The sequence below is a fragment of the Sabethes cyaneus genome, chromosome 2, assembly GCF_943734655.1.
Source record: "Sabethes cyaneus chromosome 2, idSabCyanKW18_F2, whole genome shotgun sequence".
NCBI lineage: Eukaryota > Metazoa > Arthropoda > Insecta > Diptera > Culicidae > Sabethes > Sabethes cyaneus.
In genome coordinates, this window is record NC_071354.1 from 108,343,173 (window position 1) to 108,368,757 (window position 25,585).

Genomic DNA, 25,585 nt, shown 5'->3' on the forward strand with positions numbered 1-25,585 from the left:
AACCATTTTTCCCATTATGAATTAGGACTTCTTACCTTTTTAGGAGGGGGGGGGGCTCCCATTCAAACGAAATACAAATTTGCTCATAACTTTAGAACTAATCAAGCAAATGGAACCAAATTTGGCATGTGAGAGTTTTAGATGGCAGAATTTTTTTTCTGTGGTGTATTACGACCCCTTTCCCTTTTAAGAGGGTGGGCTCCCATACAAATGAAATACAAATTTCCTTATAATTTGAGTACTAATCAAGCAAATGGAACCAAATTTAGCATGTAGGAGATTTTTGAGTCTTGAATTTATTTTATGATAGTTAGAGACCTCTCACCCCTGTGGTAGGGGGATATGGACTCTCATACAAATAAAACGGAAATTTTTGCGAAACTCAAAAACTAATCCAACTCGAGAAATTCGAGACTCTTCCATAAAACATTAATCAACAACAAGACCACAAAAACTATCTATAGTAACACTAGATCATTCAGGACGAGCCGGTCGCGAGTGTTGCCGGTGACCCGCCGTCGGAAGCGCCGCCCACTGGGGGGCTTGCAAAACTCGAGAAGTGACAAAGATCATCCGAGATTCATGATTTATGTACAACACAGGTTAATTTGTGGCAATACGAAGTTTGTCGGGTCAGCTAGTGTTATATACATTAACTGAATCTAGTATGAACAGCATTAAGCTGAAAACAGTACGCAAATAAATAAATAAATAAATAAATAAAAACCAGTTGAGGAGGGGGAAGTTTACCAAGACTACAAACGCATGGATCGGTGGTGCCTTTGTGCGTTTTCGAAATGTTTGACACTCTAATCTGAGCCTCCATCGCTGATGTCACCAGCACCAAATATAAACAGGAATTCGGGAGCATCGACGGAAGTAGATCGGGCATACCTTGAAAATAGGAGCGAACGACACTGATTGAGTTCTCTTATGATAGCCCACTCGATGAAGAATTTAAGCAGATGAAAACAGTTTTAGTAAAAAACAGTACGCTCTTTCGTGCGAAGAAGCAGAGAAATAGCGGGGACATTAATCATAAATATTAAAAATAGCTCCTAGTTGGGCTTTTACGGAGTTTATCATAAAAGTAGGTCAAACATTTGAATAGTGACAGACAGAACTTCCAGAAATGTCAGGAGTACAACGAGATGTCACATTTTTATTGACTTCAAAGCAGCATACGATACGGCGTATCGAAACCTGCTATGGCAAATACACAAACATGGTTTTCCGCATAAACTATCGCGATTGATCAGAGCTACATTAGGTTGAGTGATGTGTTTCTTGCGCATCTTGGGGCACTCTCGAGTTCCTCCGTGATGCAGCGAAGGTTGAGGCAAGGTAACGGTGGCAATCTATGCCAGACTGTAAGCGGAGTTCAAAAGGATTGCACTAAAATTAAATGCGTCGATTGATGACGACAGCGCGAAGAAAAAAGCTCTCTTCAACAACCCCACCGGCACTAGCAACAGAGGGACCCAACGTGTAAAATAGCTTGACCAAATCGGAAGCGACTTGCGACGGCGAGACTAGGCAATCTCTGAATGGTCACCAGAGATAGAGTCATAAGTAACGGTAACGAATGACCTAGAATGGAGTCGACTGAAGATGACTGCTTGAAATATCACGAGCCACCTCGTCTCTATACGGACGGTGACGATGACGACATTTAATTACTGTTTTAAACAAGGAATTCCTGATAACCTATTCTGGTCAATGTTTTTCAACAAAATGTGACACATAAAGTCATATGAATTGATTTTTTGCGTGGGATACATTTTCATACAAAAAAAAGGTTGGGAACCGCTGATTTATGGTCTTCAGCATTTTTATTCGTATAAATATCCCCCTTAATCTAAAACTGTCAAAAGTTAGTCATTGCTTACTATAATGAAATAAAAAAAATAACTTTTTTGTGTTAGGAAATATAGACATGGTTTCTTCGGCAAAGTTGTAAATATTGTAAAAACAAGCAACTTTGCTGAAGAAATAAAATTTCTATCTTTATCGAGTGCAGAGCTATAGCGCATTTTCCTTGGAAATTCTTCAAAAAATAGTTTTTCATACTTAGCTTATGTTGGTTGCATACAGCTTATGTTACATACTTAGCTTATGTTGGTTGCATAGCATACAGGAATATATGGTTCTAGGCGATTATTGAAGGATTCAAAATACACGTGTTTGCAGAAGATTGCAAATCTCTAGGATCTGTCCTTACAAAGTTATCGCTTTTGGCTCGTGAAGTTAAGAAAAAATAAAGCTTAAATAAGCTTATACTCTTGTAAAATGCAACCAACATATGCTAAATATGAAAAACTTATTTTTAAAGAATTTCCAAAGAAAATGCTTCATAGAAAGAAACTATGTCTAGATATTTCCTAATACAAAAAAGTTTTTTTTTTATTTTCATTATAGTAAGCGATGACTAACTTTTGACAGTTTTAGATTACGGAGGATATTCATACGAACAAAAGTGCTAAAGACCATAAATGATAAAATGAAAACAAAAGACACAAGGAAAAAAGGACCAATTTTCGCCCTTTTGGACTACTGTGCAGCGTCTTAGGCCCCGTACAGAGTAAACGTGACAGCGACGCGACGCGAGTTAGCTCTCATTTTGCTAAATGCACAGTCCTGCTTCGGGCGACAAAAGGCTGCGCGTATAACTACAGCAAGCGTTTCGCGTCGCGTCGCATGTCGCTTGCACTCTGGCGATACCCTTATGGGCAACTGCATCTCAGAGCCAGATCGGCGTAAATCAGGAAAATGCATCTGAACCTACTCCCGTCCGGTGGTCGCCGGTTGATGGATTTAGAACGTACTTGAAAGCCTGCCAAGGTTTACGGGGTGGAGACACATACATCGTTTGCGACCTCGCTGTTTTAAGTCGCTACCACGCGACTCTACTATAGGGGAGCTCATCGTAAATGCCAGCCCTAAGTCATGTTGTATATCGTGTCCGAATCGTGTCCAATAACATAGCCGCCAGTTTACCAAAGTTGAGGCCTTACTGGCATCGGCCATAATGGACCACTCAAACACCTTGTAGACCAGAAGTCTAAGGTCTGGGTGTCCCTCTCTCCCTGTCTGTTTACAACCAGGGGGGAGTTTCTGGTTTTTCCCGGGACTTAGTTGTATTATCAGCTTTTTTTTTTTTTGTTTTTTTTTTACGAGTTGGGAAATCTGCTGAGCGCCTTAGAAGATACGGTACTATCAGACACCTGAGAAGATACCTCAGGGAGTGGGGTTTAGGTATCCCGACCCCCCTAATGGGGCGTGAGGATCCCGACCCACTAAAACCCTACTCGAGTCTCCAGCCTCAAACCCCCTTGCACCACCTTATTACCACCTTATTACTCACTTATTACTTCGTATTACTTCAGGGAGGGGCTATTGTGCTTAATGCACTCGCTTAGATAACTACTGGACTATGGTAGTTAGGCTGTTTATTCGCCGTTGATCGGCTCTCCAGTGGTTTTGTAGCTCGAGTACAATCTGGGTAGCAGCCGCATTGACCGCTCCCCAGATGTCCGAGCTGGAACACATCTTTTGGACTAAGTTATCCGGGGTAGTGTCCTGTCCGCTCACTGCCATCATGCTGCTTCTCGCGCCCGCGAAACGAGGGCATATGAAGAAAGCATGTTCTGCCGTTTCCTCAACATCCACGCATTCGGGACACGCGGGGGACTCCGCATGCCCAAACTTATGCAGATACTGTCTGAAGCAACCATGCCCTGACAGAATCTGTGTCAGGTGGAAGTTGACTTCGCCGTGGCGCCTGTTGACCCACCCAGATAGTTCCGGGATAAGTCGGTGTGTCCACCGACCTTTTGTGGAATTAGACCATGCCCGCTGCCATGTGGTCATCGAGGTCGATCTTGTGGTACTCCGTATGCCTCTAGTTCCTCGTTGGTTGAAGCACTCTACGTCTTCGCTGATGATAATGCCAATAGGCATCATACCTGCTAGGACGCAGATTGCGTCATGTGAAACTGTGCGATACGCACTCGCCACTCTCAAGCACATAAGACGATAGGTGCTTTCCAGCTTGGCTAGATAGCTTTTGGTACCTAACGCCGATGACCACACCGGTCCGCCATACCTAAGTATAGACTGGACCACGTTGGCTAATAGCCTTCGTTTGCTGCCATATACCGCAGGGCTATTAGACATCATACGAGATAATGCCGAAATAGCTGTGGAAGCCTTCTTGCAGGCATAGTCGACGTGGCTCCCGAACTTGAGCTTGTCGTCGACCATGACTCCCAGAAGTTTTAAGGACCGCGTTGACGGAATAGTGCAGTCCCGGACGCTGATCTTTGCTTGCTGTACCGACTTGCGGTTGTTCACCACGATAACCTCCGTTTTATGATGCGCTAGCTCCAGTTTCCTGGATCGCATCCAATCTTCAACAATGCTTATAGAGTGGGCAGCCGTCAACTCAACCTCTCTGATAGATTCACCATAGACTTCCAGGGTGATGTCATCCGCAAAGCCGACAATCACCACCCCTACCGGGAACTTTAGCTTCGAGGTGTTGTCATACATGACGTTCCACAACACCGGGCCCAGTATGGAACCTTGCGGAACCCCTGCGGTGATTGGAACGCACTTCTGACCCTCCTCCGTGTTGTAGCATAGCACACGATTCTGGAAATAATTTTCCAGGATCCTGTACAGCGACACCGGCACTTGGACGTTCCGAAGCGAGTTGGCTATGGAGTTCCAGCTAGCGCTATTAAACGCAATTCTCACGTCGAGCGTGACAACTGCGCAATAACGAATACCTGTCCTCTTGGGTTGGATTGCCACCTCGGCTGTCTTAGTGACAGACAAGATGGCATCCACCGTAGATTTGCCTTTTCGGAAGCCGAATTGGTTCCTTGACAGACCGTTTGTACCGTCAGTGTACTGTACGAGTCTGTTAAGGATAACCCTTTCCAGCACCTTGCCGGCAGTATCGAGCAGACAGATCGGCCTATATGACGAGGGGATACCCGGAGGTTTTCCCGGCTTCGGCAATAGGACCAGATTCTGTCGTTTCCATCTGTCCGGGAAGTTGCCAGCTTCCAGGCATCTACTCATTACTGCCCCGAATAATTCGGGAGCCTCCAGAATAGCCGCTTTAAGGGCCATATTCGGGATTCCGTCTGGTCCCGGTGCCTTGCTCACCTTTAGGGATTTAGCGATCTCAATGAGTTCCTCGTTCGTAACCGTTACTTCCTCCCCGACCTCTAAACCACCGTCGCCCACGTTACTTTGGATGTTCGGCCCGGAGACCGACCATCCTACGCTATGGTCTGAGATACTGGAACGTCGGCCGTGGGTCGACTCAGCGGCCTGAGGCCAGGGCCTTGGCTCGTGGCGCGGAAAGAGGCCCTCAATGATCCGCTCCAGCATCTCTGGCGATCTCTCTGCGGATGCCATCACGCCCTTGGCCTTTGCCATAACGATCCTGTAGGCATCACCCCACGGGTTCGCATTGGCACTGGCACATAACCTTTCAAAGCAGGCTCGCTTGCTAGCTATTATCCCACTCTTAAGCGCTGCGCGTGCAGCAACTAGTGCTACTCGACATTCTGCTCTGCCCTCGTCCGAACGAGCTCTTTGCATAATTCTCCTTGCACGAAAGCAGGCTCCGCGGAGTTCCGCAATTTCTTCTGTCCACCAGTAAACCGGTGACCTACCATACCTAGGTCGGCTTTTCCTAGGCATGGTGGCGTCACACGCTCGCGACAGCACCTCAACCAAATGATCAGCGTTCGGATCGGGCATATCGCGATCACCGCACTCTCTTCGGATCGCTTCCACAAATACTTCAGGATCGAAGTATGATGTCTTCCACTCACGGGTGGTTGGAGTGTTGGCTCTACCCGCCGCCTGCCGCCTCGTTATCTAACCAACACCATAGCGAACCGCCTGATGGTCACTGTGAGTGTAGCCATTGTCTACCCTCCAGTCTCCTATCAGACCAGGGCTGCCGAATGTCACGTCGATAATAGACTCTGCACCATTCCTGCTGAAGGTACTTGTGGTGCCGACGTTGGCCAGGTCTACGTTGAGCTTTGCCAGAGCCTCAAGCAGAATCCGACCCCTATGGTTCGTGCGACGACTTTCCCACTCAACCGCCCAAGCGTTAAAGTCGCCCGCCACAACCACCGGCCTTAGACCAGTCAGCGCAACTGATACTTGGTCTACCATCCGCGTAAACTGCTCGATCGACCAACTCGGCGGAGCATAACAGCTGCAGTAGAACACTCCACCCACTTTGGCAACCGCAAATCCCTCGTCTGCAGTTGACACAATCTCTTGAACCGGGAACCTGCTTGTCGTCCATATAGCCGCCAACCCGGACCTATTCGAGACCCATTTACCGTTTCCGGCAGGGATGCGGTATGGGTCCGAGATGATGGCAATGTCCGTCAACGACTCAGTAACTGCTTGGTATAACAGCTGCTGGGCCGCATGGCAGTGGTTCAAGTTTAGTTGCGTTACCTGCACTACGCCCGTGTTTTAGTCGCAGGCGCGCCTGCCGGGCACTTTGAGCCTCCTGTTGTGTGCTTAGCGTCCCGTTGGCCTGTACATATCAGGCACTTGGGCGGCGCCGAACAGTCCCTCGCTATATGGCCCGCACCGCCACATCTTCTACACAGGTGGCTTCTGTCAGGCCCCTTACAGCTCCAGGACTTGTGCCCTCGCTCAAAGCACCGGAAGCAAGCCTCCGGCTGCTGGAACACGCTCAGTGGGCATACGGACCATCCCACCTTCAGCTTGTATTATCAGCTTGAGGTCGCCAATTTGATGGGTTACCACATAGTGCGATACTGATTCCAACTAGTCCTACGATTGAACAAAAAAATTTGTATTGTTTTAAACGATGGTTCTACAATTGATGAAGGGACGGTAAGGGAAAGTAATGAAGAAGGATTTTTTGGGAATGGAGGGGAAAGAGTAGAAAGGAAGGGGGGGGGGGGGGGTAATAGGTAGCTACGCTTAACAAGTTGTCTTTGTGACTCCTACCTTTTGTCCAACGTGTTAAGCGTAGACAACAGACAACTTGTTAAGTGTTGTAGAACCATCGTTTCAAAAAAATATTAATATATGCCTGACCGCATTTCAAGGTCAAAAGACTAAAACACGAGTTTGGTCAAAAAAATTTGATTTTGAAACAATATTGAAGCATATTGTTAACCGTTTCAGATTGATGAAGCACTTTAAAATGTTATTTTTGAGCTTTTTTACACCATAAACATAACAAAGGAGTATCCCTGGAAAACTATCAACAAAACTGAAATAAAGGATTAAAATCCGCCTGCATATGAAGCAACGAAATCTAGCATCGTCACTACTTTTAGCATGGAACCTATTTAAACAGAATAAGCATTTGGGGTCAGTCCTCGTGTAGTGGTTAGCATTCACGACTCTTACGCCGAGGACCCGGGTTGAAATTCCAACTCCGCAGAAGTCACGAATGAGCCAAACTCTTAAAATGACTATAATCAGTCTAATAAAAGAAGGTTAAGCATTTCTGCTACAACCATTACTGACGCTTAAAATGTATCTTCAGTTCTACAGTTAACGATGGTTTACTACTTTAGATTAATAGCACCTAATATGGTAACCATTTCAGTGTGTATATGTCTGTATGTATGGGGGACAGCCATCATCATGTCAAGGATTTCCCATTGTATGCAAGTAGAATTACTGCAGTATCGATAAGGTTCTAAAGACGGTATACAAGGGATACCTCGATATAAGACAATTTACGTTTTTGAACTATTTATTATTGTTTGAGCTATTAGTTTTTTACAATTTTTAGGGTTATTTTGAAATAATGAATATCTTCATGGCACCGATTTTATTTTGGAATGAAAAATTAGCTTTGGTGTTGTTACCAGCTATGTCAAAGGAATTTGTCTTGTCGAGGTAAAAATTGTATTAACGGGTGACAACTAAAATTTTGGAATTTTTTTCTCAAGCTGTCATAAAAAGACAAAGATACATGAAGCAGAACCAATTTACCGAAATTAAAGATACACTATCCATTGTTGAAAAAAAATTAGTGTACATTTGAAAACGGTCCGTAATCGGCTGTTCGGCGAAGCTTCCGCTTGATGTCCGAACAGGAGCGTTGTACGGCCGTCATGTCAATTTTGCGAATACATCCCTTGATTCTACCAATCAACTGTTTGCAATTCGTGGCTCTCCAGTTATTTTTGAACACCAAGGAACTCAAAATCCCGAAGACATCTTCGATTGGGCGCACTGAGACAGATTTTTCGGGTCATGGTTTTTGGGTAAAAATGTAATCGAATGGGTATTCAGGAACGATTGCGTTTTTTTGGCGTAATGCGATGATGCTCTATCCGGCCAAATCACGTATGGTCTGTCTGCATGATGTTTTTGTAGAAACGGGATCAAAATTTTCTTCAAACATTCGTCTGGTGCATCTTAGTTGATAGCCAAACCAGAGGGCTTGTTGTTGAAGAAATGAGAAAGAGAACGATGTCCTTCTGCGTCCATAATTTTGGCTGGTCTTCCACTACCTTGCTTGCGAATAGTTGTTAGACATCTTAGGATATGGTAAACAGTCGAAGCCGCGACATATTCGCTTTTTAAATGTTGTACCGTATAATTTTTGCCGAGATTTCTGTGGCAGCTCGTAGAAGTGTACAACGAGCTCTCGAAATGCTTCTTGTTTTGACGTTATTTTGAGCAAAACAAGGCAAGCATAAAAAAAAACAAAAAATATTGACAAAAAGAGAAGAGAGAGAGCTAACACATAGGGTAACCAACCTATTTTGGACCCCATCAGCAGCTGTACATAATTTGGACACTTGCATTTGATTTTGCTGTAAGTGTCCAAATTATGTACAGCTGCTGATGGGGTCCAAAATACGTTGGTTACCCTATATACTCTCATTTCTCTCTGAGCTCGTTTGTTGTTGAGTATAGGGACCGCGAAAAAAATCCAAAATTTTAGTTGTCACCCGTTATATCGAGGTTATTTTATGACGAGGTTGTGTTATATCGAAGTATCCCTGTAGTATGTACAAAGACTGACGAATAGAAATTTCATGAAACTGGTATCTCATATTTTCTTAATTCAATTATAAGGTATTATTATTATTCAATTTCGGCTGTATTCGTTTTGGTTCCGCCAATTAGTTATACTATACCGTCTGTAGTTATTTTCGATCCGATTTCGTTTGTGTTATTCCAGTTCAGTGTTGGTGGTATTTAGGCTGTTTATTTGCTCACTCATTGTGCGCAATGTATAGCATTTCGCTTCATCACAATGAGCAGAACTGCTAGAACGGTTAGGAAATTCATCCACACAAAGAGAAAAATATCAAAACCCAAATAGATGTACTTTTGTCATACACGCACTTTAATCATTGTGTTGTTTAAATAAGAAACTTTCGAGTTTATTCTTGGCAGCTATTTGAAGAAGCTTTTATAACTTTTGAGCTTTGTAGACGAAACCAGGCTTGAGTACAACAAAAAAGAAGAAGAAAGATTGTCAAAAAATAAAAATTGTGATTTCTTTTTGTTCTCTTTAGGTATGTTTTGTGTATAAAGCTGAAAAGTTCAAAACAAGAAACAGTTGGTTCCAATACGTTGGTAAGTTTCCGAGAAAAAGGCACCTACAAAAAGTTTGAAAATCGCGTTTTTACAGGAGCGACGTTTATTGCGTGGAGTTTGTATCGTGCGGCACTGGAATGCTTATGTGTATGGTCGCTTTCGCTTCTTGTGGTCGGATCATTATAAAATTAATATCAAAATAAACAAAGAAGTGTTATAGATTCAAAATCTGAAAAAACGATTTTTTCAAAATTTTTAGTTGGTTATGTCTTCCCAAATAGCTCTTACTCAAGGTGCCATCTTCTTGTTAACAACCTAACAAATATTTTATTTGAATACTAGATTATTCAACCATTATACAGCCAAAGTTCAGGAAACGAGCACTTAATAAGCAATTATACAACACAAATGTGTACTGGGAATTGAATGAAATTGAGTTCAAAGGGTATAAGAAAAAAATTGACTCTTCAGCTAAATAATATTAGTGAAAATAATGCACCGAAATTAGAATCAACAGACACTATTATTTGAAAGACCACTGACTAACTATCACTAAACTGATCCTAACTTTCGAAATTCGTAAAATTACTCCAATTCAGTTGTTAAGAAACAATACCTTTGGTAATTTTGTTTTGCGGAAAATGTTAATCTGACGACTTCTTTTTCGAAATAATTTTAGCTATGCTACAATGTTTTCTATGATGCAATAAGAGCATTAGGATGCTTCAGTTCTACTACAATTCTCAAAGAGTGCGATGTATTGCCGGTCAGCTCTGATACTGTCACGATTGATTGCTATAGTCGTCTTTTTGCACAGGATATTTCCACTTTAAGGTAATCATATAAATTAATATTTATCATTTCAAAAGCAAGATGTGATTATATTGCGTTGTTTCTTCTATTTCTAGCCATAGCATTCCAGAGCCAAAATCATTATCGTTCGTGTGTATAATATTTCGTGTAATGTACAATATAGCCTTAGACAGCTTCGAAAATAATAGTGTGACAAATATTGCAGAAATAGACATCCATAAGAATGTTACTATATCGGATAAATCTAATGATGTATGTTATAATTCGCATATCATATACTATAGTCTTTTTCTGATATCCCTTTCATCTTCACAGGGTAATAAGACAATAAAATCTACATTAAATTTAACTTCTCTATGCACAGAACCTATTATTGTGCATCCAGGTATTGTGCTGTGTATGTTACTACTTCTTCCTTCAGTTGAACATTCGGAGCACGCCCAAAAAGGTCTTGATCTTCGCTATTACCTTGCAGAAATATTGAAAAGCTTAGTTCGAAGTGAGCGCAATCAACAAATAATGTGTGAAGCTGGAATGGCGGGCAGTTTGCTAAAATTTTGCAAAGCTGCTTTATTGGTAGAACAACATTCTCTTCATTTGCCATTACAATATATATTTGAGCGTCTAGCAGTACAAGCACTACAGCCGAAAGAATTTAGAGAATTTTTACGTCTTGGATTTTGTACTGAGGCTCTGGGTGTTGGAAGTTCAACACCAATTTCAATCCCATTAACTCGTATCAAAACGCTAGTGTCTATGACAACTCCTAGAGATTTTCGAGCACACGGTTCGTACACGTTACCACCATTTGTTGAGATCGATATGAGTTCTGAAGGATTTGGGTGTATATTTTTACCAAGTCTAGCACCACAGGCGCTTTTAGCAAATAGCACAGAAACTGATGGGCAGGCAATTGGAGGCATTGGAACCGGTGATAGAAACTTTCCTCCAATGAACGGTTTAAGCTATTCAACATGGTTTTGTGTGGAGAAGTTTGGGGATTCAAGAGTTGATCCACACTGTGTGCGACTATTGACAATAGTTCGAGCAGTCAATAAACCAAGAGAGGAAAACTATGTTTGTTTTACAATACTCTTATCATCAAAAGACAAAGCAATAATAGCCTCAACACAACCTTTTCTGTTGGAGCAAAGTAAGTTGTTTGAAGCTATAAATAATATTTATCATTAATTGATTGTTGTATTCTAGGCAATGTAGAACAGGAACCTGATTATTCAGAAGAATTTACTGCGCGCGTCTGGTGTCCGGATTTGTTAATAGAAGGGCAATGGCATCATTTGGTAGTGGTAATTAATAAATTAGCTGCAAAGAACAGTAGTTTTTCACTTTTTATTGACGGGCATCATATGCATACACAAAAAATACAATATATAACCCCAGCACCAGGTACTAATTTTCTAAGCAATACTTCTCCAACATCATCAGTATATGCATACATTGGAACTCCGCCAGCATTGAGAAGATATTCAAGACTTTGCTGGAAACAAGGTGTATGCCACCTAGTTGAAGACGTAAGATGATAATAATAATAATAATGATTGAATTAACAATAGTTAACAATTCATTTTTTAGGTTTTCAATCAATCTATTGTTAGTAAAATATATGCACTCGGACCGCATTACCTAGGATCTTTGCAAGCCCCACACACCGAAAAGGTTTTGGACGATGCTGTAAATCCGTTGGTACCTGAAGAACGTGTTTTGTTTGGGCTAAATGCTCGAGCTGTTTCCAATCTAACCTTGTCAAAGATCAGAAAAATATACAGTAGATTAGACTGTAAAGCTATTGCTAAGCAACTGGGCATGAACTCCCATGACAATGCTACTCCTATCAAAGTGCTACACAATTCAGCAGGGCATTTAGCCGGACCAGCGCGTACTTTGGGGGGTGTAATGATTGGATATTTAGGAATCAGATGTTTCAGTCCAAATCCAGTTTCTGCGATTATATATACTGTTGGAGGTTGTAGCGTGCTGTTGGGCATTATCGCTATGTCACAGAATGTGGAAAGTCTCTACGCTGGAGTAAAAGCCTTAACATGTGTGTTGAAATCTAACAAGTCAACACAAAGCGAAATGGACCGAAAGCGATACTATCAAACACTGGGAATGATTTTCAAAAGGAAAAAACATCTTTTAAACTCGCATATATTACATCTCACTTTTAATTTAGTGGGAACCGTCAACAGTGGTCAGGAAACATCAGCAATTCCAAACATTATGTCATTTCAGGTATGTATCTGTTGCAACAGTATTTAGAAAAACTTTTACTTATCGTCTTAGAAAAAAGCTCAAACAAAATCTTAAAAAAGAGCAAAAACACAAAATAATCTGTTTTTTTAAGATACCGTCATCCGGGGATACTTGCAACACCGGGGTTACTTGCAACACTTTGGCACATCGCGCTTTTGACAGCTCTAACGCATTTGTTTGTTAACATAACCATTTGTACCCAATGCCATTTTAAAGAAGGGATGTTTACCTATTGTTTAGTTAAGTTTAGTTCATTGCACCATTGTTTTGCTTGTTTTTATACGATTGGAAAGTAATGTCACTTTCAGAGTAGGAAAAATTGATGTGCAAAGTTGCGTCAGTTCATTGATATGGAATTATTATTTATTGTTTGGTTCCTATACACAATGAGTGCATCATATAAGCTAACAAATAGCAACTTTGAGCTTTGTTTATATTTTGAACTTGGAGAAGAAACGATGAATTCGTGTTGTTACTTCCAATATGGCGCAGCTTGCAGCACTTGTAAAAATGAAAATTATGGTAATAGACAGTATGTAAAAAGCAAGTTTGCATCTGATGTTATTTTGTCTACCACCATCTCCAGAAAAATTAAAATTGTGAAAAATTCCACGTGCCTTGAAACGTCAATTTGGAGTTCGCCGACATGCTGCATTTTCACCGAATATCTTTAAAAAAGCGATAGACGAAATAGGGAAACAAAAAACGCCTCCAGTATCTCTTGTTTTACTACAAATACATTCAAAATATCTCAAAATAGTCATTCGCGGTTTGAAATCAGATATAAAATCATAAGAAACGCAAAATCAGAAAAGTGTTGCAAGTAACCCCGTTTACTGGGTAACTTGCAACACCCCTATTTTCGGTTCATTCTGCAGATTCATTTAGTTTATATTTTTTCTCATAATCATAAATCAAAAGTACTCACCACTATACAAGTTTTGGCTACTTACACTTGGACCTAAACGGTATACTTCGAAAGTTATACTAAGTCAAAGTTCAAAAGTGTTGCAAGTATCCCCGGATGACGGTACAGAATATTTACTTCACACATATTCCGCAACATAGTTCGGTATTCAATAAGTGTAACTTCACGGAAGCATTAAAATGTAACAATCGAGATATGCGTATCTGCGATTTGCAAAATAGTTTTGTAATGAATGCTTTGGGTTTTATCATAAAGCCTTTATGATAGTAAAATTTACTGGGATAAATTTCTGTAACCAAGATGAATGCGGAACATATTGGATAGTCAATAAAAATGAAAAGAATATTCGTTTTATGGTGCTTGATAATTTTTTTCAAAGCGGCCTAATACAAAGTTATATGGGTTATTCCACGGGAAATGTACAGTCAAAATTTGTTTTCTCTTCGGTACATTTTTTTACGTTCTTTGTGCAAAAAAATCGACACGTATTTTTTTATTTCGATGTCACGGTTGGAATTCGCAAGATATGATTTTTTAAAGTATTGTAATCCAAAAAAAACTATTTTTTAAATACTGATTGTAAACATAGTTTGTAATGTCAAAAAATGACTTTCTACCAGATGTGCTCACTATTCCACAAGCTTTCAAAATTGGTATAGCGTACCTCCTCTCGATTGTTTTTCAATAGTTAAATAGTGCATTTTTATAAACAATTGCAATTTTTTCAAAGTTGAAACTTTTTTTTCTCGATTTTTTTTATTTTAAAATATTTGTTGATCTTTCTCGAAGAAGCATGCAAAATTTAGAAATGGAGAAATGAAAACTCTGGAAGCTATAGAATAGAACATTATTCAACTTTTATCCAGCATACCTGCAAGGACTAGACTCACAAAATTTGTGCTGGAGCTTTAAATTGTTCTAGGATCTTCTTATTCTATTGATACAGGTTTTAATAGATCAGTTTATCGTGTCCGAGCATAGAGGACAGCTTTCGATTTGAGCTAATTTGTACACAAAATAACAGGTATCTACTTTCAAAATTAACGCTTCATCGCAAATTTTGTTACTTTGTATTTTTTTGTTTATAATATTGTTTTTCTCCACATTAAAGTGAAAATAGATGTGATAAACCCGGTAGTTTTGGAGTTCTATTTTAAATCCTAAAGCGTCCGAGCATAAAGAACTTCCCCCTACTTATTTAAATATTTCTTCGTAACTCGAGAACTTCTTGAAAAACACTGCACAGTTCACTATAACTAGTCGGAAAATTGCAATTTCCGACCAAATTTTTTTTTAGTTTTAAATTGATTGTAGATCATATTTATTACAAAAAAAATGTTTTAAACTTATAAGAACTTATATTTAGGATGATTTTGCGAAAATGGGTCAAATGCTCCCGATATAAATATTTTTTTGCAAAAAAATATCTTTCTCTCGGGGATTCTTTCTCCCATTTTTCCATTGAAATTTTCTCCAGATATTTAGTAAAATTTAGTAACATAGATTATCAAATTTGTGGTGAGAGTCCTGAAAATATTGAAGGCTGGCTTCAATATAGTCGTATTATGACTATTTAAAAATTAAGAGTTTTCAGAAAATGTCAATTTATAGCAAACTTTTAAATCATGTTTTGATGTAACACACTTTCAGGCACACTGTAAGAAATTGCGGCGACAAGAGGCGATAAAATTGTTTTTTTGATTTTGATAATATTTACATCTACGATAATTATTTCATTTTTTGACTGTTTTAAACTTTTCAATTTTTTGAAATGGCATCAATCGTTACAATCTATTGACGGTTTCTTCAACATGATATTTTTTTCTATCAAAATTTTATTCGCAAATCTTAAAAATATAGACCATTTTCAACAAAACCGCGTTTAAGCATGTGCTAAATTGTGAAATTTTCGGAGATTTTAAATAAATTCAACCACAAATGTCTATACACCACTTTGCTTGGTTTTCTATCCGTATGTACATATTGAATTGAGCCGTATCGAATTAATTGCCCTGAATAAATAAAAAGGCCCAAATTAATTTTTGTTTAATATTTATAGGATCTCTTATGTGATTTTGAAATATGGCTAGGGGCCCCAAACGAACTATTAAAATCTTTATTAGAACATTTGTTCGAGCTGGCGTCGGAATCGAGCGAAAAGCGAACTAATATTCGTATAATGAGAGACATGCAGGTAAGTTGTAGCGTTGTAACTATTATCATTCTAACTAATCAAATTTCATCTTCGCATTAATTGAAATGCTTGTTGCAGAGTAATTATACTGATTAATTTTATATTTATACTGGTTAACCTGGCAAACTTCGTTCTGCTTCAAATTATACTGTGCTGTACCGTGAAAGCACAAGTCCCCGCGCATGTTTAAGTCACTGCGCACTAGATGATATTTTCATCGATATTTGCAAATTGAGATTCATACACTCAAATGAATGCATGTCGTTTTGTTATGCCAACAGAAATGTATGCATATAATGAAGAGTTTCGATTGATTAGAATTACACCTAGTGCGCGACGACTTAAACATGCGCGGCGACTGGTGATTTCACGGTAGATACATAAATTGTAAATCGCCCGACCTTTGTTACGAACTGAAGTTTTGCAAGTTTCTGAGGAGTTCAACCTATGATGACTCCTTTTTGACAGTTACGTCAACCATGAAGCCATGGGTATACCAACCCCGATTTTTATCAGACCTTGAAATGAGGTCAGGCTTACAATTCAGTTTTTATAACGGTAGATTTTTTACAATTAACGGTTCCCTCCGGTAATGGTAGAAAAAAGTAATGAAACATAGAGTCGATAGGATCTAACAGATTCAGATCAGGCGTGAAGGGGAAATAGCGGAAGATGAGGGGTAAGGGAGGGTCATTGAGAAAATTTAACAAAATTTGGTTATATGGTGCCAATAATTGAACTAATGGCTAACTGGCTAATTATAGCTCACATATAATTTTCTCCTACCTATTTTCGGGTTGAAAAACTACCCAGAGTCTGACACACTTCGCTCGTTCGCTTCGTTCATACACTTAGCCAGTTTTAGCTAAATTAAGCTATTTACAGGTTAACTGGATCGAAGTAAACCGCGATCGCGAATGGACGTGGAAATTTTTCATGCCAAATTTTTTCGTTTTCCGTAAACCAAAAATAATTTTATATTCAAATGTTTACATGTATTGTTTTTTGAACAAGGTGAATTTAGTATCACTAAAGGCATCCAGAAAAAAGTGCGTTTGGGTGAGAGAATTTCCCGGTTTAAAAGTAGTTATTGTAGCATTGAATAAAAAGGGCAGAAAACGAAAGCTGTATATGTTCAGCATCCAAAGCCCGTGCAAGACAAGATGCAGAACAATGTAGTTTGAGGAAATGTGAAACAAGAAGAAACTGTCGCCGGTGAAATAACTGAATTTGAAAGCTGCTATCTTGTTCATCATCCAACAATGGAAACTCACTAGAAAATGGTGGAGTCGTTGTTACAAAAAATAACCAGAAGCAGCATCAAAATCATTCGTGTCATGTCCTACAAAAAGTTAAATTAGTTTCATCCGGAAATAATCTATCTAGTGGATAAATTTTCAACACTGATTGGGGAGTAAATAATTTCCTCTTTTTATTTGATTATTTCATTAATATTTTAAATAATCTAAATAGTTTAGACTATTATTCCTTGCAGAAAGGGATTGTCGTCTATTTTCAGCAAGTGAAATAAGGTGCTATAACCTTGGCTTATTGCAGTTGGACTTTTGGTCTAAATGCCATAAGTTCATCCCTGAAGCTCCGGAGTATCACTTAGCCTTTATTAGCAAAGATACTCCCAACGAAAACAAAGCTATAAATACTCAGAGACGGTTGATACGAGACGTCCCCGTTTCTTCATTCCCTGTAGATTTAGAAATTCATCTATGTGTGAATAACTTATTCACACAAGATTCATTTCGTATAATCATCTTTTCGGCAATAATTCACAGTTGGCCTGACCTATTAAACATTTGTAATAAATCTCTGATATCTTGCAAATGTTAATACAGATAAGAAAACAATTCAAACTATTTCTATGATTAGAAATATTTAAAATTATTTCCAGGAATCCTTTATTGTGGCTGTGACGGTAATAAGATAAGAATTAACCTATTTACAGGTTAACTCATTTAAGAGTGTATGTGAAAGCGCCATCTGTCTTTTTTCTTATTCTTCTTGTTTATGGTTTCTGATTACAATCCGACGTGGTTGGATAGTGACTACCTATGTTCGTATAGATTATGGGGAGTTTTCTGTTTAGCGCCATCTCGTAGTCTTTTTCTTAGATGTTTAGATTCTAAGCCAGATCAATTTTCATGCAAGCTTGTCTGCAATATAGATATTGTGGAAAATGTAAACTTTAAAACGTTATGTCGAATTCTAGAGCTATAAAAATAGCTGTGTTTTGTAATTGTAGTGCGGTTTCTAACTGATAAAATAATTGCCATCAGAGTTCGCAACATACAGCGTTATGGTGTGAGAACACCACCGTTCCTTCATGTTTAATATATAATGAATCTGATGGTTCGTTTCCAATTCTATTTTGCTAAAGTGATTTATTTTTGGATAGTCATTACTCGTACTCTATTTTGAACATTTATGGCAAAATCAAATGAAATGTCCAAAATAGAGTACGCGTAAAAAAATAGATAAATCTCGCAAAACTTTTCAAAAGGACCTTTATAACATTGAGAGACTCTTTGGTGTCCATCTCTTCTGATTATTCCGGCGACATAAATGCATTTTAACCAAAGTATTCTTAAGGAATAGTTAGCTTGTGACACCAGTAACCGATTCATGCAAAGCTGATGTATTAAGGGGACATAAAAGACTAAATTTTTTGAAAAAATCATAAGTTTTTTAATTTCAGATTTTGATTCTGCAGTCTTTTCCGCTTATTTTGATACTAATTTTGTAATGATCCGACCACGGGAAGTGGCCGAAAAACGATCGGACACATAAGCATTCCAGTGCAGCGTGGAACAACCTCAACGGAATGAAACGCCGCTCCTATAAAACCACGATTTTCAAACTTTATGTACCTTTTTCTCAGAAACTACACAACATATCGGAACAAACATTTTTTCCTTTAGTTGGTAGAAGCTTGGCAAAGACTTTTATAACTTTTGAGCTTTGTAAACAAAACACAACCAGAGTAAAAGGAAAAAGAAGCCAAATTTTATTTTTTTCAGCCATCCTCTTTTCTTCTTTTTCTTTTTTCTAAAGCTGTGTTTAGTCTACAAAGCTCAAAAGTTATCAAAGTCTTTGCCAAGCTTCTACCAACAAAACAAAAAAAGTTTGTTTTGATACGTTGTGTAGTTTCAGAGAAAAATTATATATTATATAAATCCCTGTTATACATAAAGTTTGAAAATCGCGGTTTTACAGGAGGGGCGTTTTATTCCGTTGAGGTTGTTCCACACCGCACTGGAATGCTTATGTGTCCGATCGTTTTTCGGCCACTTCCCGTGGTCGGATCATTACAAAATTAGTATCAAAATAATTGGAAAAATCTGCAGGTTTCAAATCTGAAATAAAAAAATTATGACCATTTTAAAAAATTTAGTCGTTTATGTCCCCTTAAAGTGCCTTTGCATCGCCGTGATAAGCGAAAGAGAAGAGACCCGAAGAGAATCTCTCATTGTTACTTAGGTCCTTTTGAAAAGTTTCGCGAGAAATCACCCTATCCTTATGTTCGTAAAATATTGTGAGTTTTATCGAAAGTTATCCACTGCGATACTCAAAAATGAAATGCTCTTTCATTTGTATGGAAGCCTCCCCCCCCTCTTACCTGACCCGGCCCCAAAAACCCCTGCATACAAATTTTCACGCCGATCTGTTCAGTAGTTTCCGAGTCTATAAGGAACATATAGACAGACAGATAGAAATTCATTTTCATAGGCATAGATGTAAAAATTATCATTTTGAAAGTATGTGTCTGGAGCAGGGCCCGACAACGTCACCTTCAATTGCATATTGCTGTGAAATCACCGAGCCGCCATCACATTTTGAAAATTGACGTACACCATGTTCCATTTATTTTAATACTCGACGTTCGGAATACCGATAGTGAAAAATCTCCTGACGTATGGCAATATGATTTCTCTCGCTGCGACTACAATGTTATTAACGATGCCATAGCAAATATTAACTGGCAGAATCTTCTCGAGCATTGCCCTATTGACGAAGCAGTCCTTCGCTTCTATAATACAATTAATCTTCTGATCAACGAGCACGTTCCTGTCAAAAAACTACGCAAAATGTCCAACAATCATCAACCGTGGTGGAACTCGGAAATAAACCATTCTCGCAATCGACTAAGGAAAGCACGCAAACGGTTTTTCAAGCATAGATCAGACCAAAACAAACAATCTCTTCGTCATCTCGAGCAACAGTATGAGGCAAATCGGAATGCTTGTTTCAGGGAGTATATAAATAGGATTGTATCAAAAGTAAAAGAAGACCCTTCTTCATTCTGGAAGTTCGCCCAAAGTCGCAGGCATTCAAAAGGAATTCCATCAAATCTTTTTTATCATGATAAAAAATCATCCAAAGCAGAAGATTATGTGAACTTATTTGCTGATTTCTTCAAAACCGTGTACTGCAACGACTCTCCGACAACTCAACGTGAAGCGATCAGCAACGTACAGATGCTGAACCTGTTTTTACCTTCTATAACATTATCGACCGGTGAAGTGGCGAGCGCTCTTGCCGCGGTAGATTCCTCTAAAGGACCGGGCCCCAATGGATTGCCTCCATTATTTCTGAAGCAGTCTGCTACGACTTTGGCGAAGCCGCTTACAATAATTTTTAACAGCTCTCTCACCAGCGGAGTTTTCCCTATCATTTGGAAGCATGCTTCAATTACACCAATTCATAAGTCTGGTAGCAGGAATAACATTGAAAACTGTAGGGGAATCTCGATTCTGAACAGCATATCAAAAGTTTTCGAGAAAATCGTGCCCCATTGGTTATACTCAGCTGTTCGTAATGTAATTACTGAGTATCAACATGGTTTCGTTAGAAACAGATCGGATCGACTGTCTCAAATCTGATGAGTTTCGTAACGAATATTTCAAAACGCGTGGAAAAACGCCTACAAATAGATGCAATATATATAGACTTTTCCAAGGCATATTCTTTTAATCGCGATACTCTACAGCGAGATGTGAATAACCTTTTGTACTGGTGCGTTACTAACGGCATGGAGGTAAATGTATCAAAATCCCAGATAACACAAAATCGTAATAGAAAGTTTACATTAAATCGTTTTCATGTCAATTTCACATTGGAATTGTATAATGATTAGAGTATGTCAAATCGAAGTGAACATTAAGTTGTTTTGCAGTCGTGCGTGTCCTCATATACAATTCATGACTGTGAATTATAAAGCAGTATAGACAATTGCAATATTTGATTATATCTTAACCATATATTCAGGAGTATTTAGTTGCGTGTTATAAAAACTACGCAAAATAGAATTACAAATAGTTGTCAAAATTTTCGCACGTATATCGCCTCCACTTTGGTACATATATGTTCTTATATGGCGTGAAATATAACTTTTTCGTTCAGATATGATTTCGTACATCTCAGATGCAATCGAGATATACAAACCAAATGGTTTACTGGAATGCAGCGTAATCACTTTCTCCCGCCTCCATAACCCCAGCATTACACATATCAAATGAACGGAAATGAAATGAAACATTGCAACTCTATCAAAGATCTGGGTGTTATGCTTGAACCAACCGAGCATATCAGTATAGTGACATCGAAAGCTTATGCTGTACTTGGTTTCGTACGACGGAATGCTTCGGATTTCAGAGACGTCTATGCTCTATGTTCATTAGTTCGCAGTATCTTGGAATACGCAGCACCAGTGTGGGCACCGTACCAAACAGGACATATCAAAAAAATTTAAAGCATTCAACGCTCTTTCATTCGATTTGCTTTGCGTCATTTACCATGGCAGGACCCTTTGCGTCTTCCTGCCTACGAAAATCGTTGCCGACTTATCAACCTATGCACGCTTGCTGAAAGAAGACGAACTTCTCAGAGACTAGTAATCTTTGGCCTGTTGATGGGAATAATTGACTGTAGTAACCTGTTGGAAGAAATTAACTTGAATGTACCCCGTCGGATTCTCCGAAATCGAGTTCTCCTCTGGACCCCGGCTCATCGCACTCAATACGGCCAGAATAATCCTTTGCATTTGTGTTGTCGGCTGTTCAATGAAGTGAACCACGTGTTTGATTTCAAAATTTGTAAAACTAGATTTAAGAATGAAATTTTAAATTTAAGATAAGATATGTTTGTACTGCCTTGGCCGAAGACTTATAGTAAATAAATATCGTCACTCAACAATAAAGCGATCAAGCTTCGGTTTCAACTGAAGCAGCATCGCTTCGCCTCCGAACTGGCTTTGGTCAGCGTCAGTGAAACGAGCTTCACTTCATCACGACTGTCGGTTCTATCTTTTCATTTGTACTTTTCTGTTAAATATCCAGAAGAAGCCCTGCAACTTTGAATGCTAATGAATTGAATTTGAGTAGCACTTTCTACAGTACAACGCATATTATAATCAACCTAGGCAATACCTACAAATCGTGCTTGACTTTTAGTCGTCGTCAATTGAAACAGCCATCAACTTCAACTGAAGCTTGCTTGAAACGTTCTGTTCAACAAATGAAACAAGTCGCTTTTGATGTATGAAGCGAAGGTAAGAGAAAGTCAGTTTCATTTATTTGCTTCGACAATGCCGGGCCCTACCGAGTCTGCTTTGACAAGCGAGTGGCCATGGGTTCGAATCTTAGTAGAATCAAGCCATTCGATGTCAAGTGACTTTAGCATGGGTTTATTCTCAGGCCCCCCTCGTTTACCCTTCCTTCATGCTGAATTCTATATTTTCCCACTGAAGCCTCTTGACAGTGCAAAAGTCCCTCCTATAGTTAAATGTACTGGTCAGAGGAACGAATGAGTCCTCGCCAGGGACGGCTATAATATGGGATAGTACTGGCAGTGAGGAATAGATGGGTAAGGTAGGTCAAACTTTGAAGGAAGGGTAAACCCCAATACACACAAGCACGCATAAAATTTAATAAGCATATCGCTCATTCAATAGCGATTATCGCAAAAAAAAGAAATGCAGTGCAGGTTATACAGCAAACACCCGGACGATATCACAATAGATCAACTATACTGGTCGCAGTGATGAGTCCACACAGGAAAAGATGCCGGGCCCTGGTCTGGAGTCGTTTGGATAGATTTCAAAAATTGACTAAGTTCAAAAACATTCCATCAAGAAGACTGGCAACTCTGCCAAAAGTCGAGAGACAGTAACATTAATGCCACAGACAAACAGACATAACACTGAAGCCTCATTCCATCGTCAATAAAAACGATCATTTCAAATTTTCGTTTAATCCAAGACTCAAACAACAGTCGCTGCGCGAGAACGCCTGCGCTGGCGCTGCTGTCAGATATACTAGTAAATTTATAGCGTAGTTTAACAGACCTAACACTGAAGCCTCATTCCATCGCCAATAAAAACGATCATTTCAAATTTTCTCTTAAGCCAACACTCAAACAACAGTCGCTGCGCGAAAACGCCACTCGTTTGTCAGATATGTAAATTTATAGTATTGCTAAATTTATAGCGACCTTTACTGCGTAGGGCGAAGACTGCACCAGGTGATGCAAGTGTTTTTTCTAAGTTTTAGGGATGTCTTTGAAACGATGTTGCGTGTTAAATAATTTGTTCGAAGTATTTCGTCTGTTAGTCTGTGATTAGATCGAAGACTAATGACACATTCCACGCACTTGTACACCAAGACGTATTTTTTTTGCTAGCGGGAGCAAAATGTCAATGAAAGTCGGGTCCTCGTAGTAACGGGACACGCTGGAATATGTCTAATGCAAACTGCATTTCTGGCATGTGTATGTTTATGAGTATCTGTGAGTATCATTACCTCTCGCTTGGCTCACTACAACAGTAAGTTTTGTATGGCGTTTCATTTTCAGGATATCAAATTGGACTAGGTTAAATGTTCAAACGATAAAATCGGTTGAGGAAAAGGGATGGTTTTGTACCTCGGCGTACTGCCCAAGCACGGGTATCAACTTGGTTTAGGTTTAAACGTCGTAAAGAATCTTAGACCTGTTGGGACGTGGGAGTTTTGTTATTGTTTCCTCAAATTGTCCCATACATTTTCTTTATGATTACCATTACGTTGCTTCACAGGCAGGGACGACAGTTGAACACACGTGGTTGAACACATCTTCTGTTTAGTGTAATTTTCTTTTACAAAAAAAATCAGCATCTTTGTTTCATTACCTACTTTTTTCTACAGTTCCCTTTGTTAATTGTAAAAACCGTTATAAAAATTCAAAACACTCATGTATGAATACTGTCATAAGTGCAGCACCAGAACAAACTCGGAAGTTGAAACTACGTTTCAGAATGTTACTTGTTGTCTTAAAATCAATTAAATATAATTTTAAAAAGTCTGTTCTATTTTAGCCCATGTGCCAAAAGCGACTTGATTCTGTATCCCAACTAATATTTTTTTATGTGATTCTAGTGCATTTCAAAATTATTGTTGATTGTTGATGAAATTGATGATCAAAGCTCTCGAGATGTTTTATACAATCTATTAGAAGTCCTGCTTGGTTCACAACCACGAGTGAATGATTTGCTACTGTTTGGACAGCATTTAGTTTGTAATATTCCTCAGGTTAGTATAGGTTGCAATATATATTTTCAAAATAAAAAATAATTATTAATCTTTAACCCTAGAGCAGTCGCGTTAAAAAAAGTTACACGAGCGGGCGCTTCGTGTACTGAGTACAGGGCGAATAATATTACTTATATCTCAGGACCAAGGATGGTTCGATCACTTTGACTCAATTTTGATTCATTTGACAGTACCGTCTCAGTCGAACAAAATTTGATAAAGTAATATATGGGACATGGGAAGAATTTTTTTCGTCCTTATGCGTGCTTATTTGACCATATGCGTAGCAGAATTTTTTCGTCAAATATGGTCCTCTATCATCCCCTGAAATATTCGCACTAAGCTACTTAACACCCTGTATATAGTGAAAAAAATTTGGCGACTGTCTATAATCGAGTCCGACCTGTATCGGATATTTGTAAAACTAGTTATTATCTACAATTTTGCTGAATAAAGTTTTGCTGTATCTTTTGTATTTACGGTTCTACAATGCTAGTACCTCTTTAGTAACTAAATGAACAATTAGCATTGTAGCGCCGTAACTACATATAATACAGCAAAACTTTATTCAGTAAAATTGTAGATAATAACTAGTTTTACAAATATCCCATACAGGTCGGACTCGATTATAGACAGTCGCCAATTTTTTTTTCACTATATACAGGGTGTTAGGTAGCTTAGTGCGAATATTTCAGGGGATGATAGAGGACCATATTTGACGAAAAAATTCTGCTAAGCATATGGTCAAATCGCAATTGTTACAAACAGCAAATGGAACCGAAAACTAAAAATGTTCAATAACTCAGTACAATTACAATTGAGATTTGATTAAGGTACACCGGGGCAAGTGGGACCTAAAAAATGCATAGTTTGGGTTTATTCCTCTGTGTTTTCTATACCTATGATTTTTTCAAAATTCTTTCAGCACAGAAACTCTTCAGTGGTATCACTTCGAAGAATTAATTACGAAAAAGGCCTATCAATTTACAAGTCATGAATCTGGAGGAGAATTTTCAAAATTATGGCGATATATTCAAATTTGATTTAAAAGCATAAAATAATAGTAAATTGTGTAAGTTAATATACAGCACTGTTAAAGCATTGCAAGAAGCAATTAAAAACAATATTTGTACGAAGGGTTCATTCAAAAATAGCGTAACAAAATCAGATCACAACAGGCGACTTTATAATTTATATAAAGCACAAATCGTG

General features: G+C 38.9%; 1 protein-coding gene across 3 annotated transcripts in view; it reads left to right on the plus strand.

The window, feature by feature from the left end:
• LOC128738096 (WD repeat and FYVE domain-containing protein 3) overlaps positions 1–25,585 on the plus strand; it is a 177,208-nt gene that overhangs the window by 93,601 nt on the left and 58,022 nt on the right. For 2 of the 3 annotated variants that reach the window (XM_053832940.1, XM_053832942.1), the window contains exons 10-16: positions 10,268–10,422; positions 10,497–10,653; positions 10,717–11,554; positions 11,611–11,933; positions 11,995–12,654; positions 15,663–15,797; positions 24,221–24,373. In XM_053832940.1, the coding sequence (XP_053688915.1) occupies positions 10,268–10,422; positions 10,497–10,653; positions 10,717–11,554; positions 11,611–11,933; positions 11,995–12,654; positions 15,663–15,797; positions 24,221–24,373 (2,421 nt within the window). The remainder of the gene's footprint in view (positions 1–10,267; positions 10,423–10,496; positions 10,654–10,716; positions 11,555–11,610; positions 11,934–11,994; positions 12,655–15,662; positions 15,798–24,220; positions 24,374–25,585) is intronic. The other variant, XM_053832943.1, reaches the window with a different exon arrangement.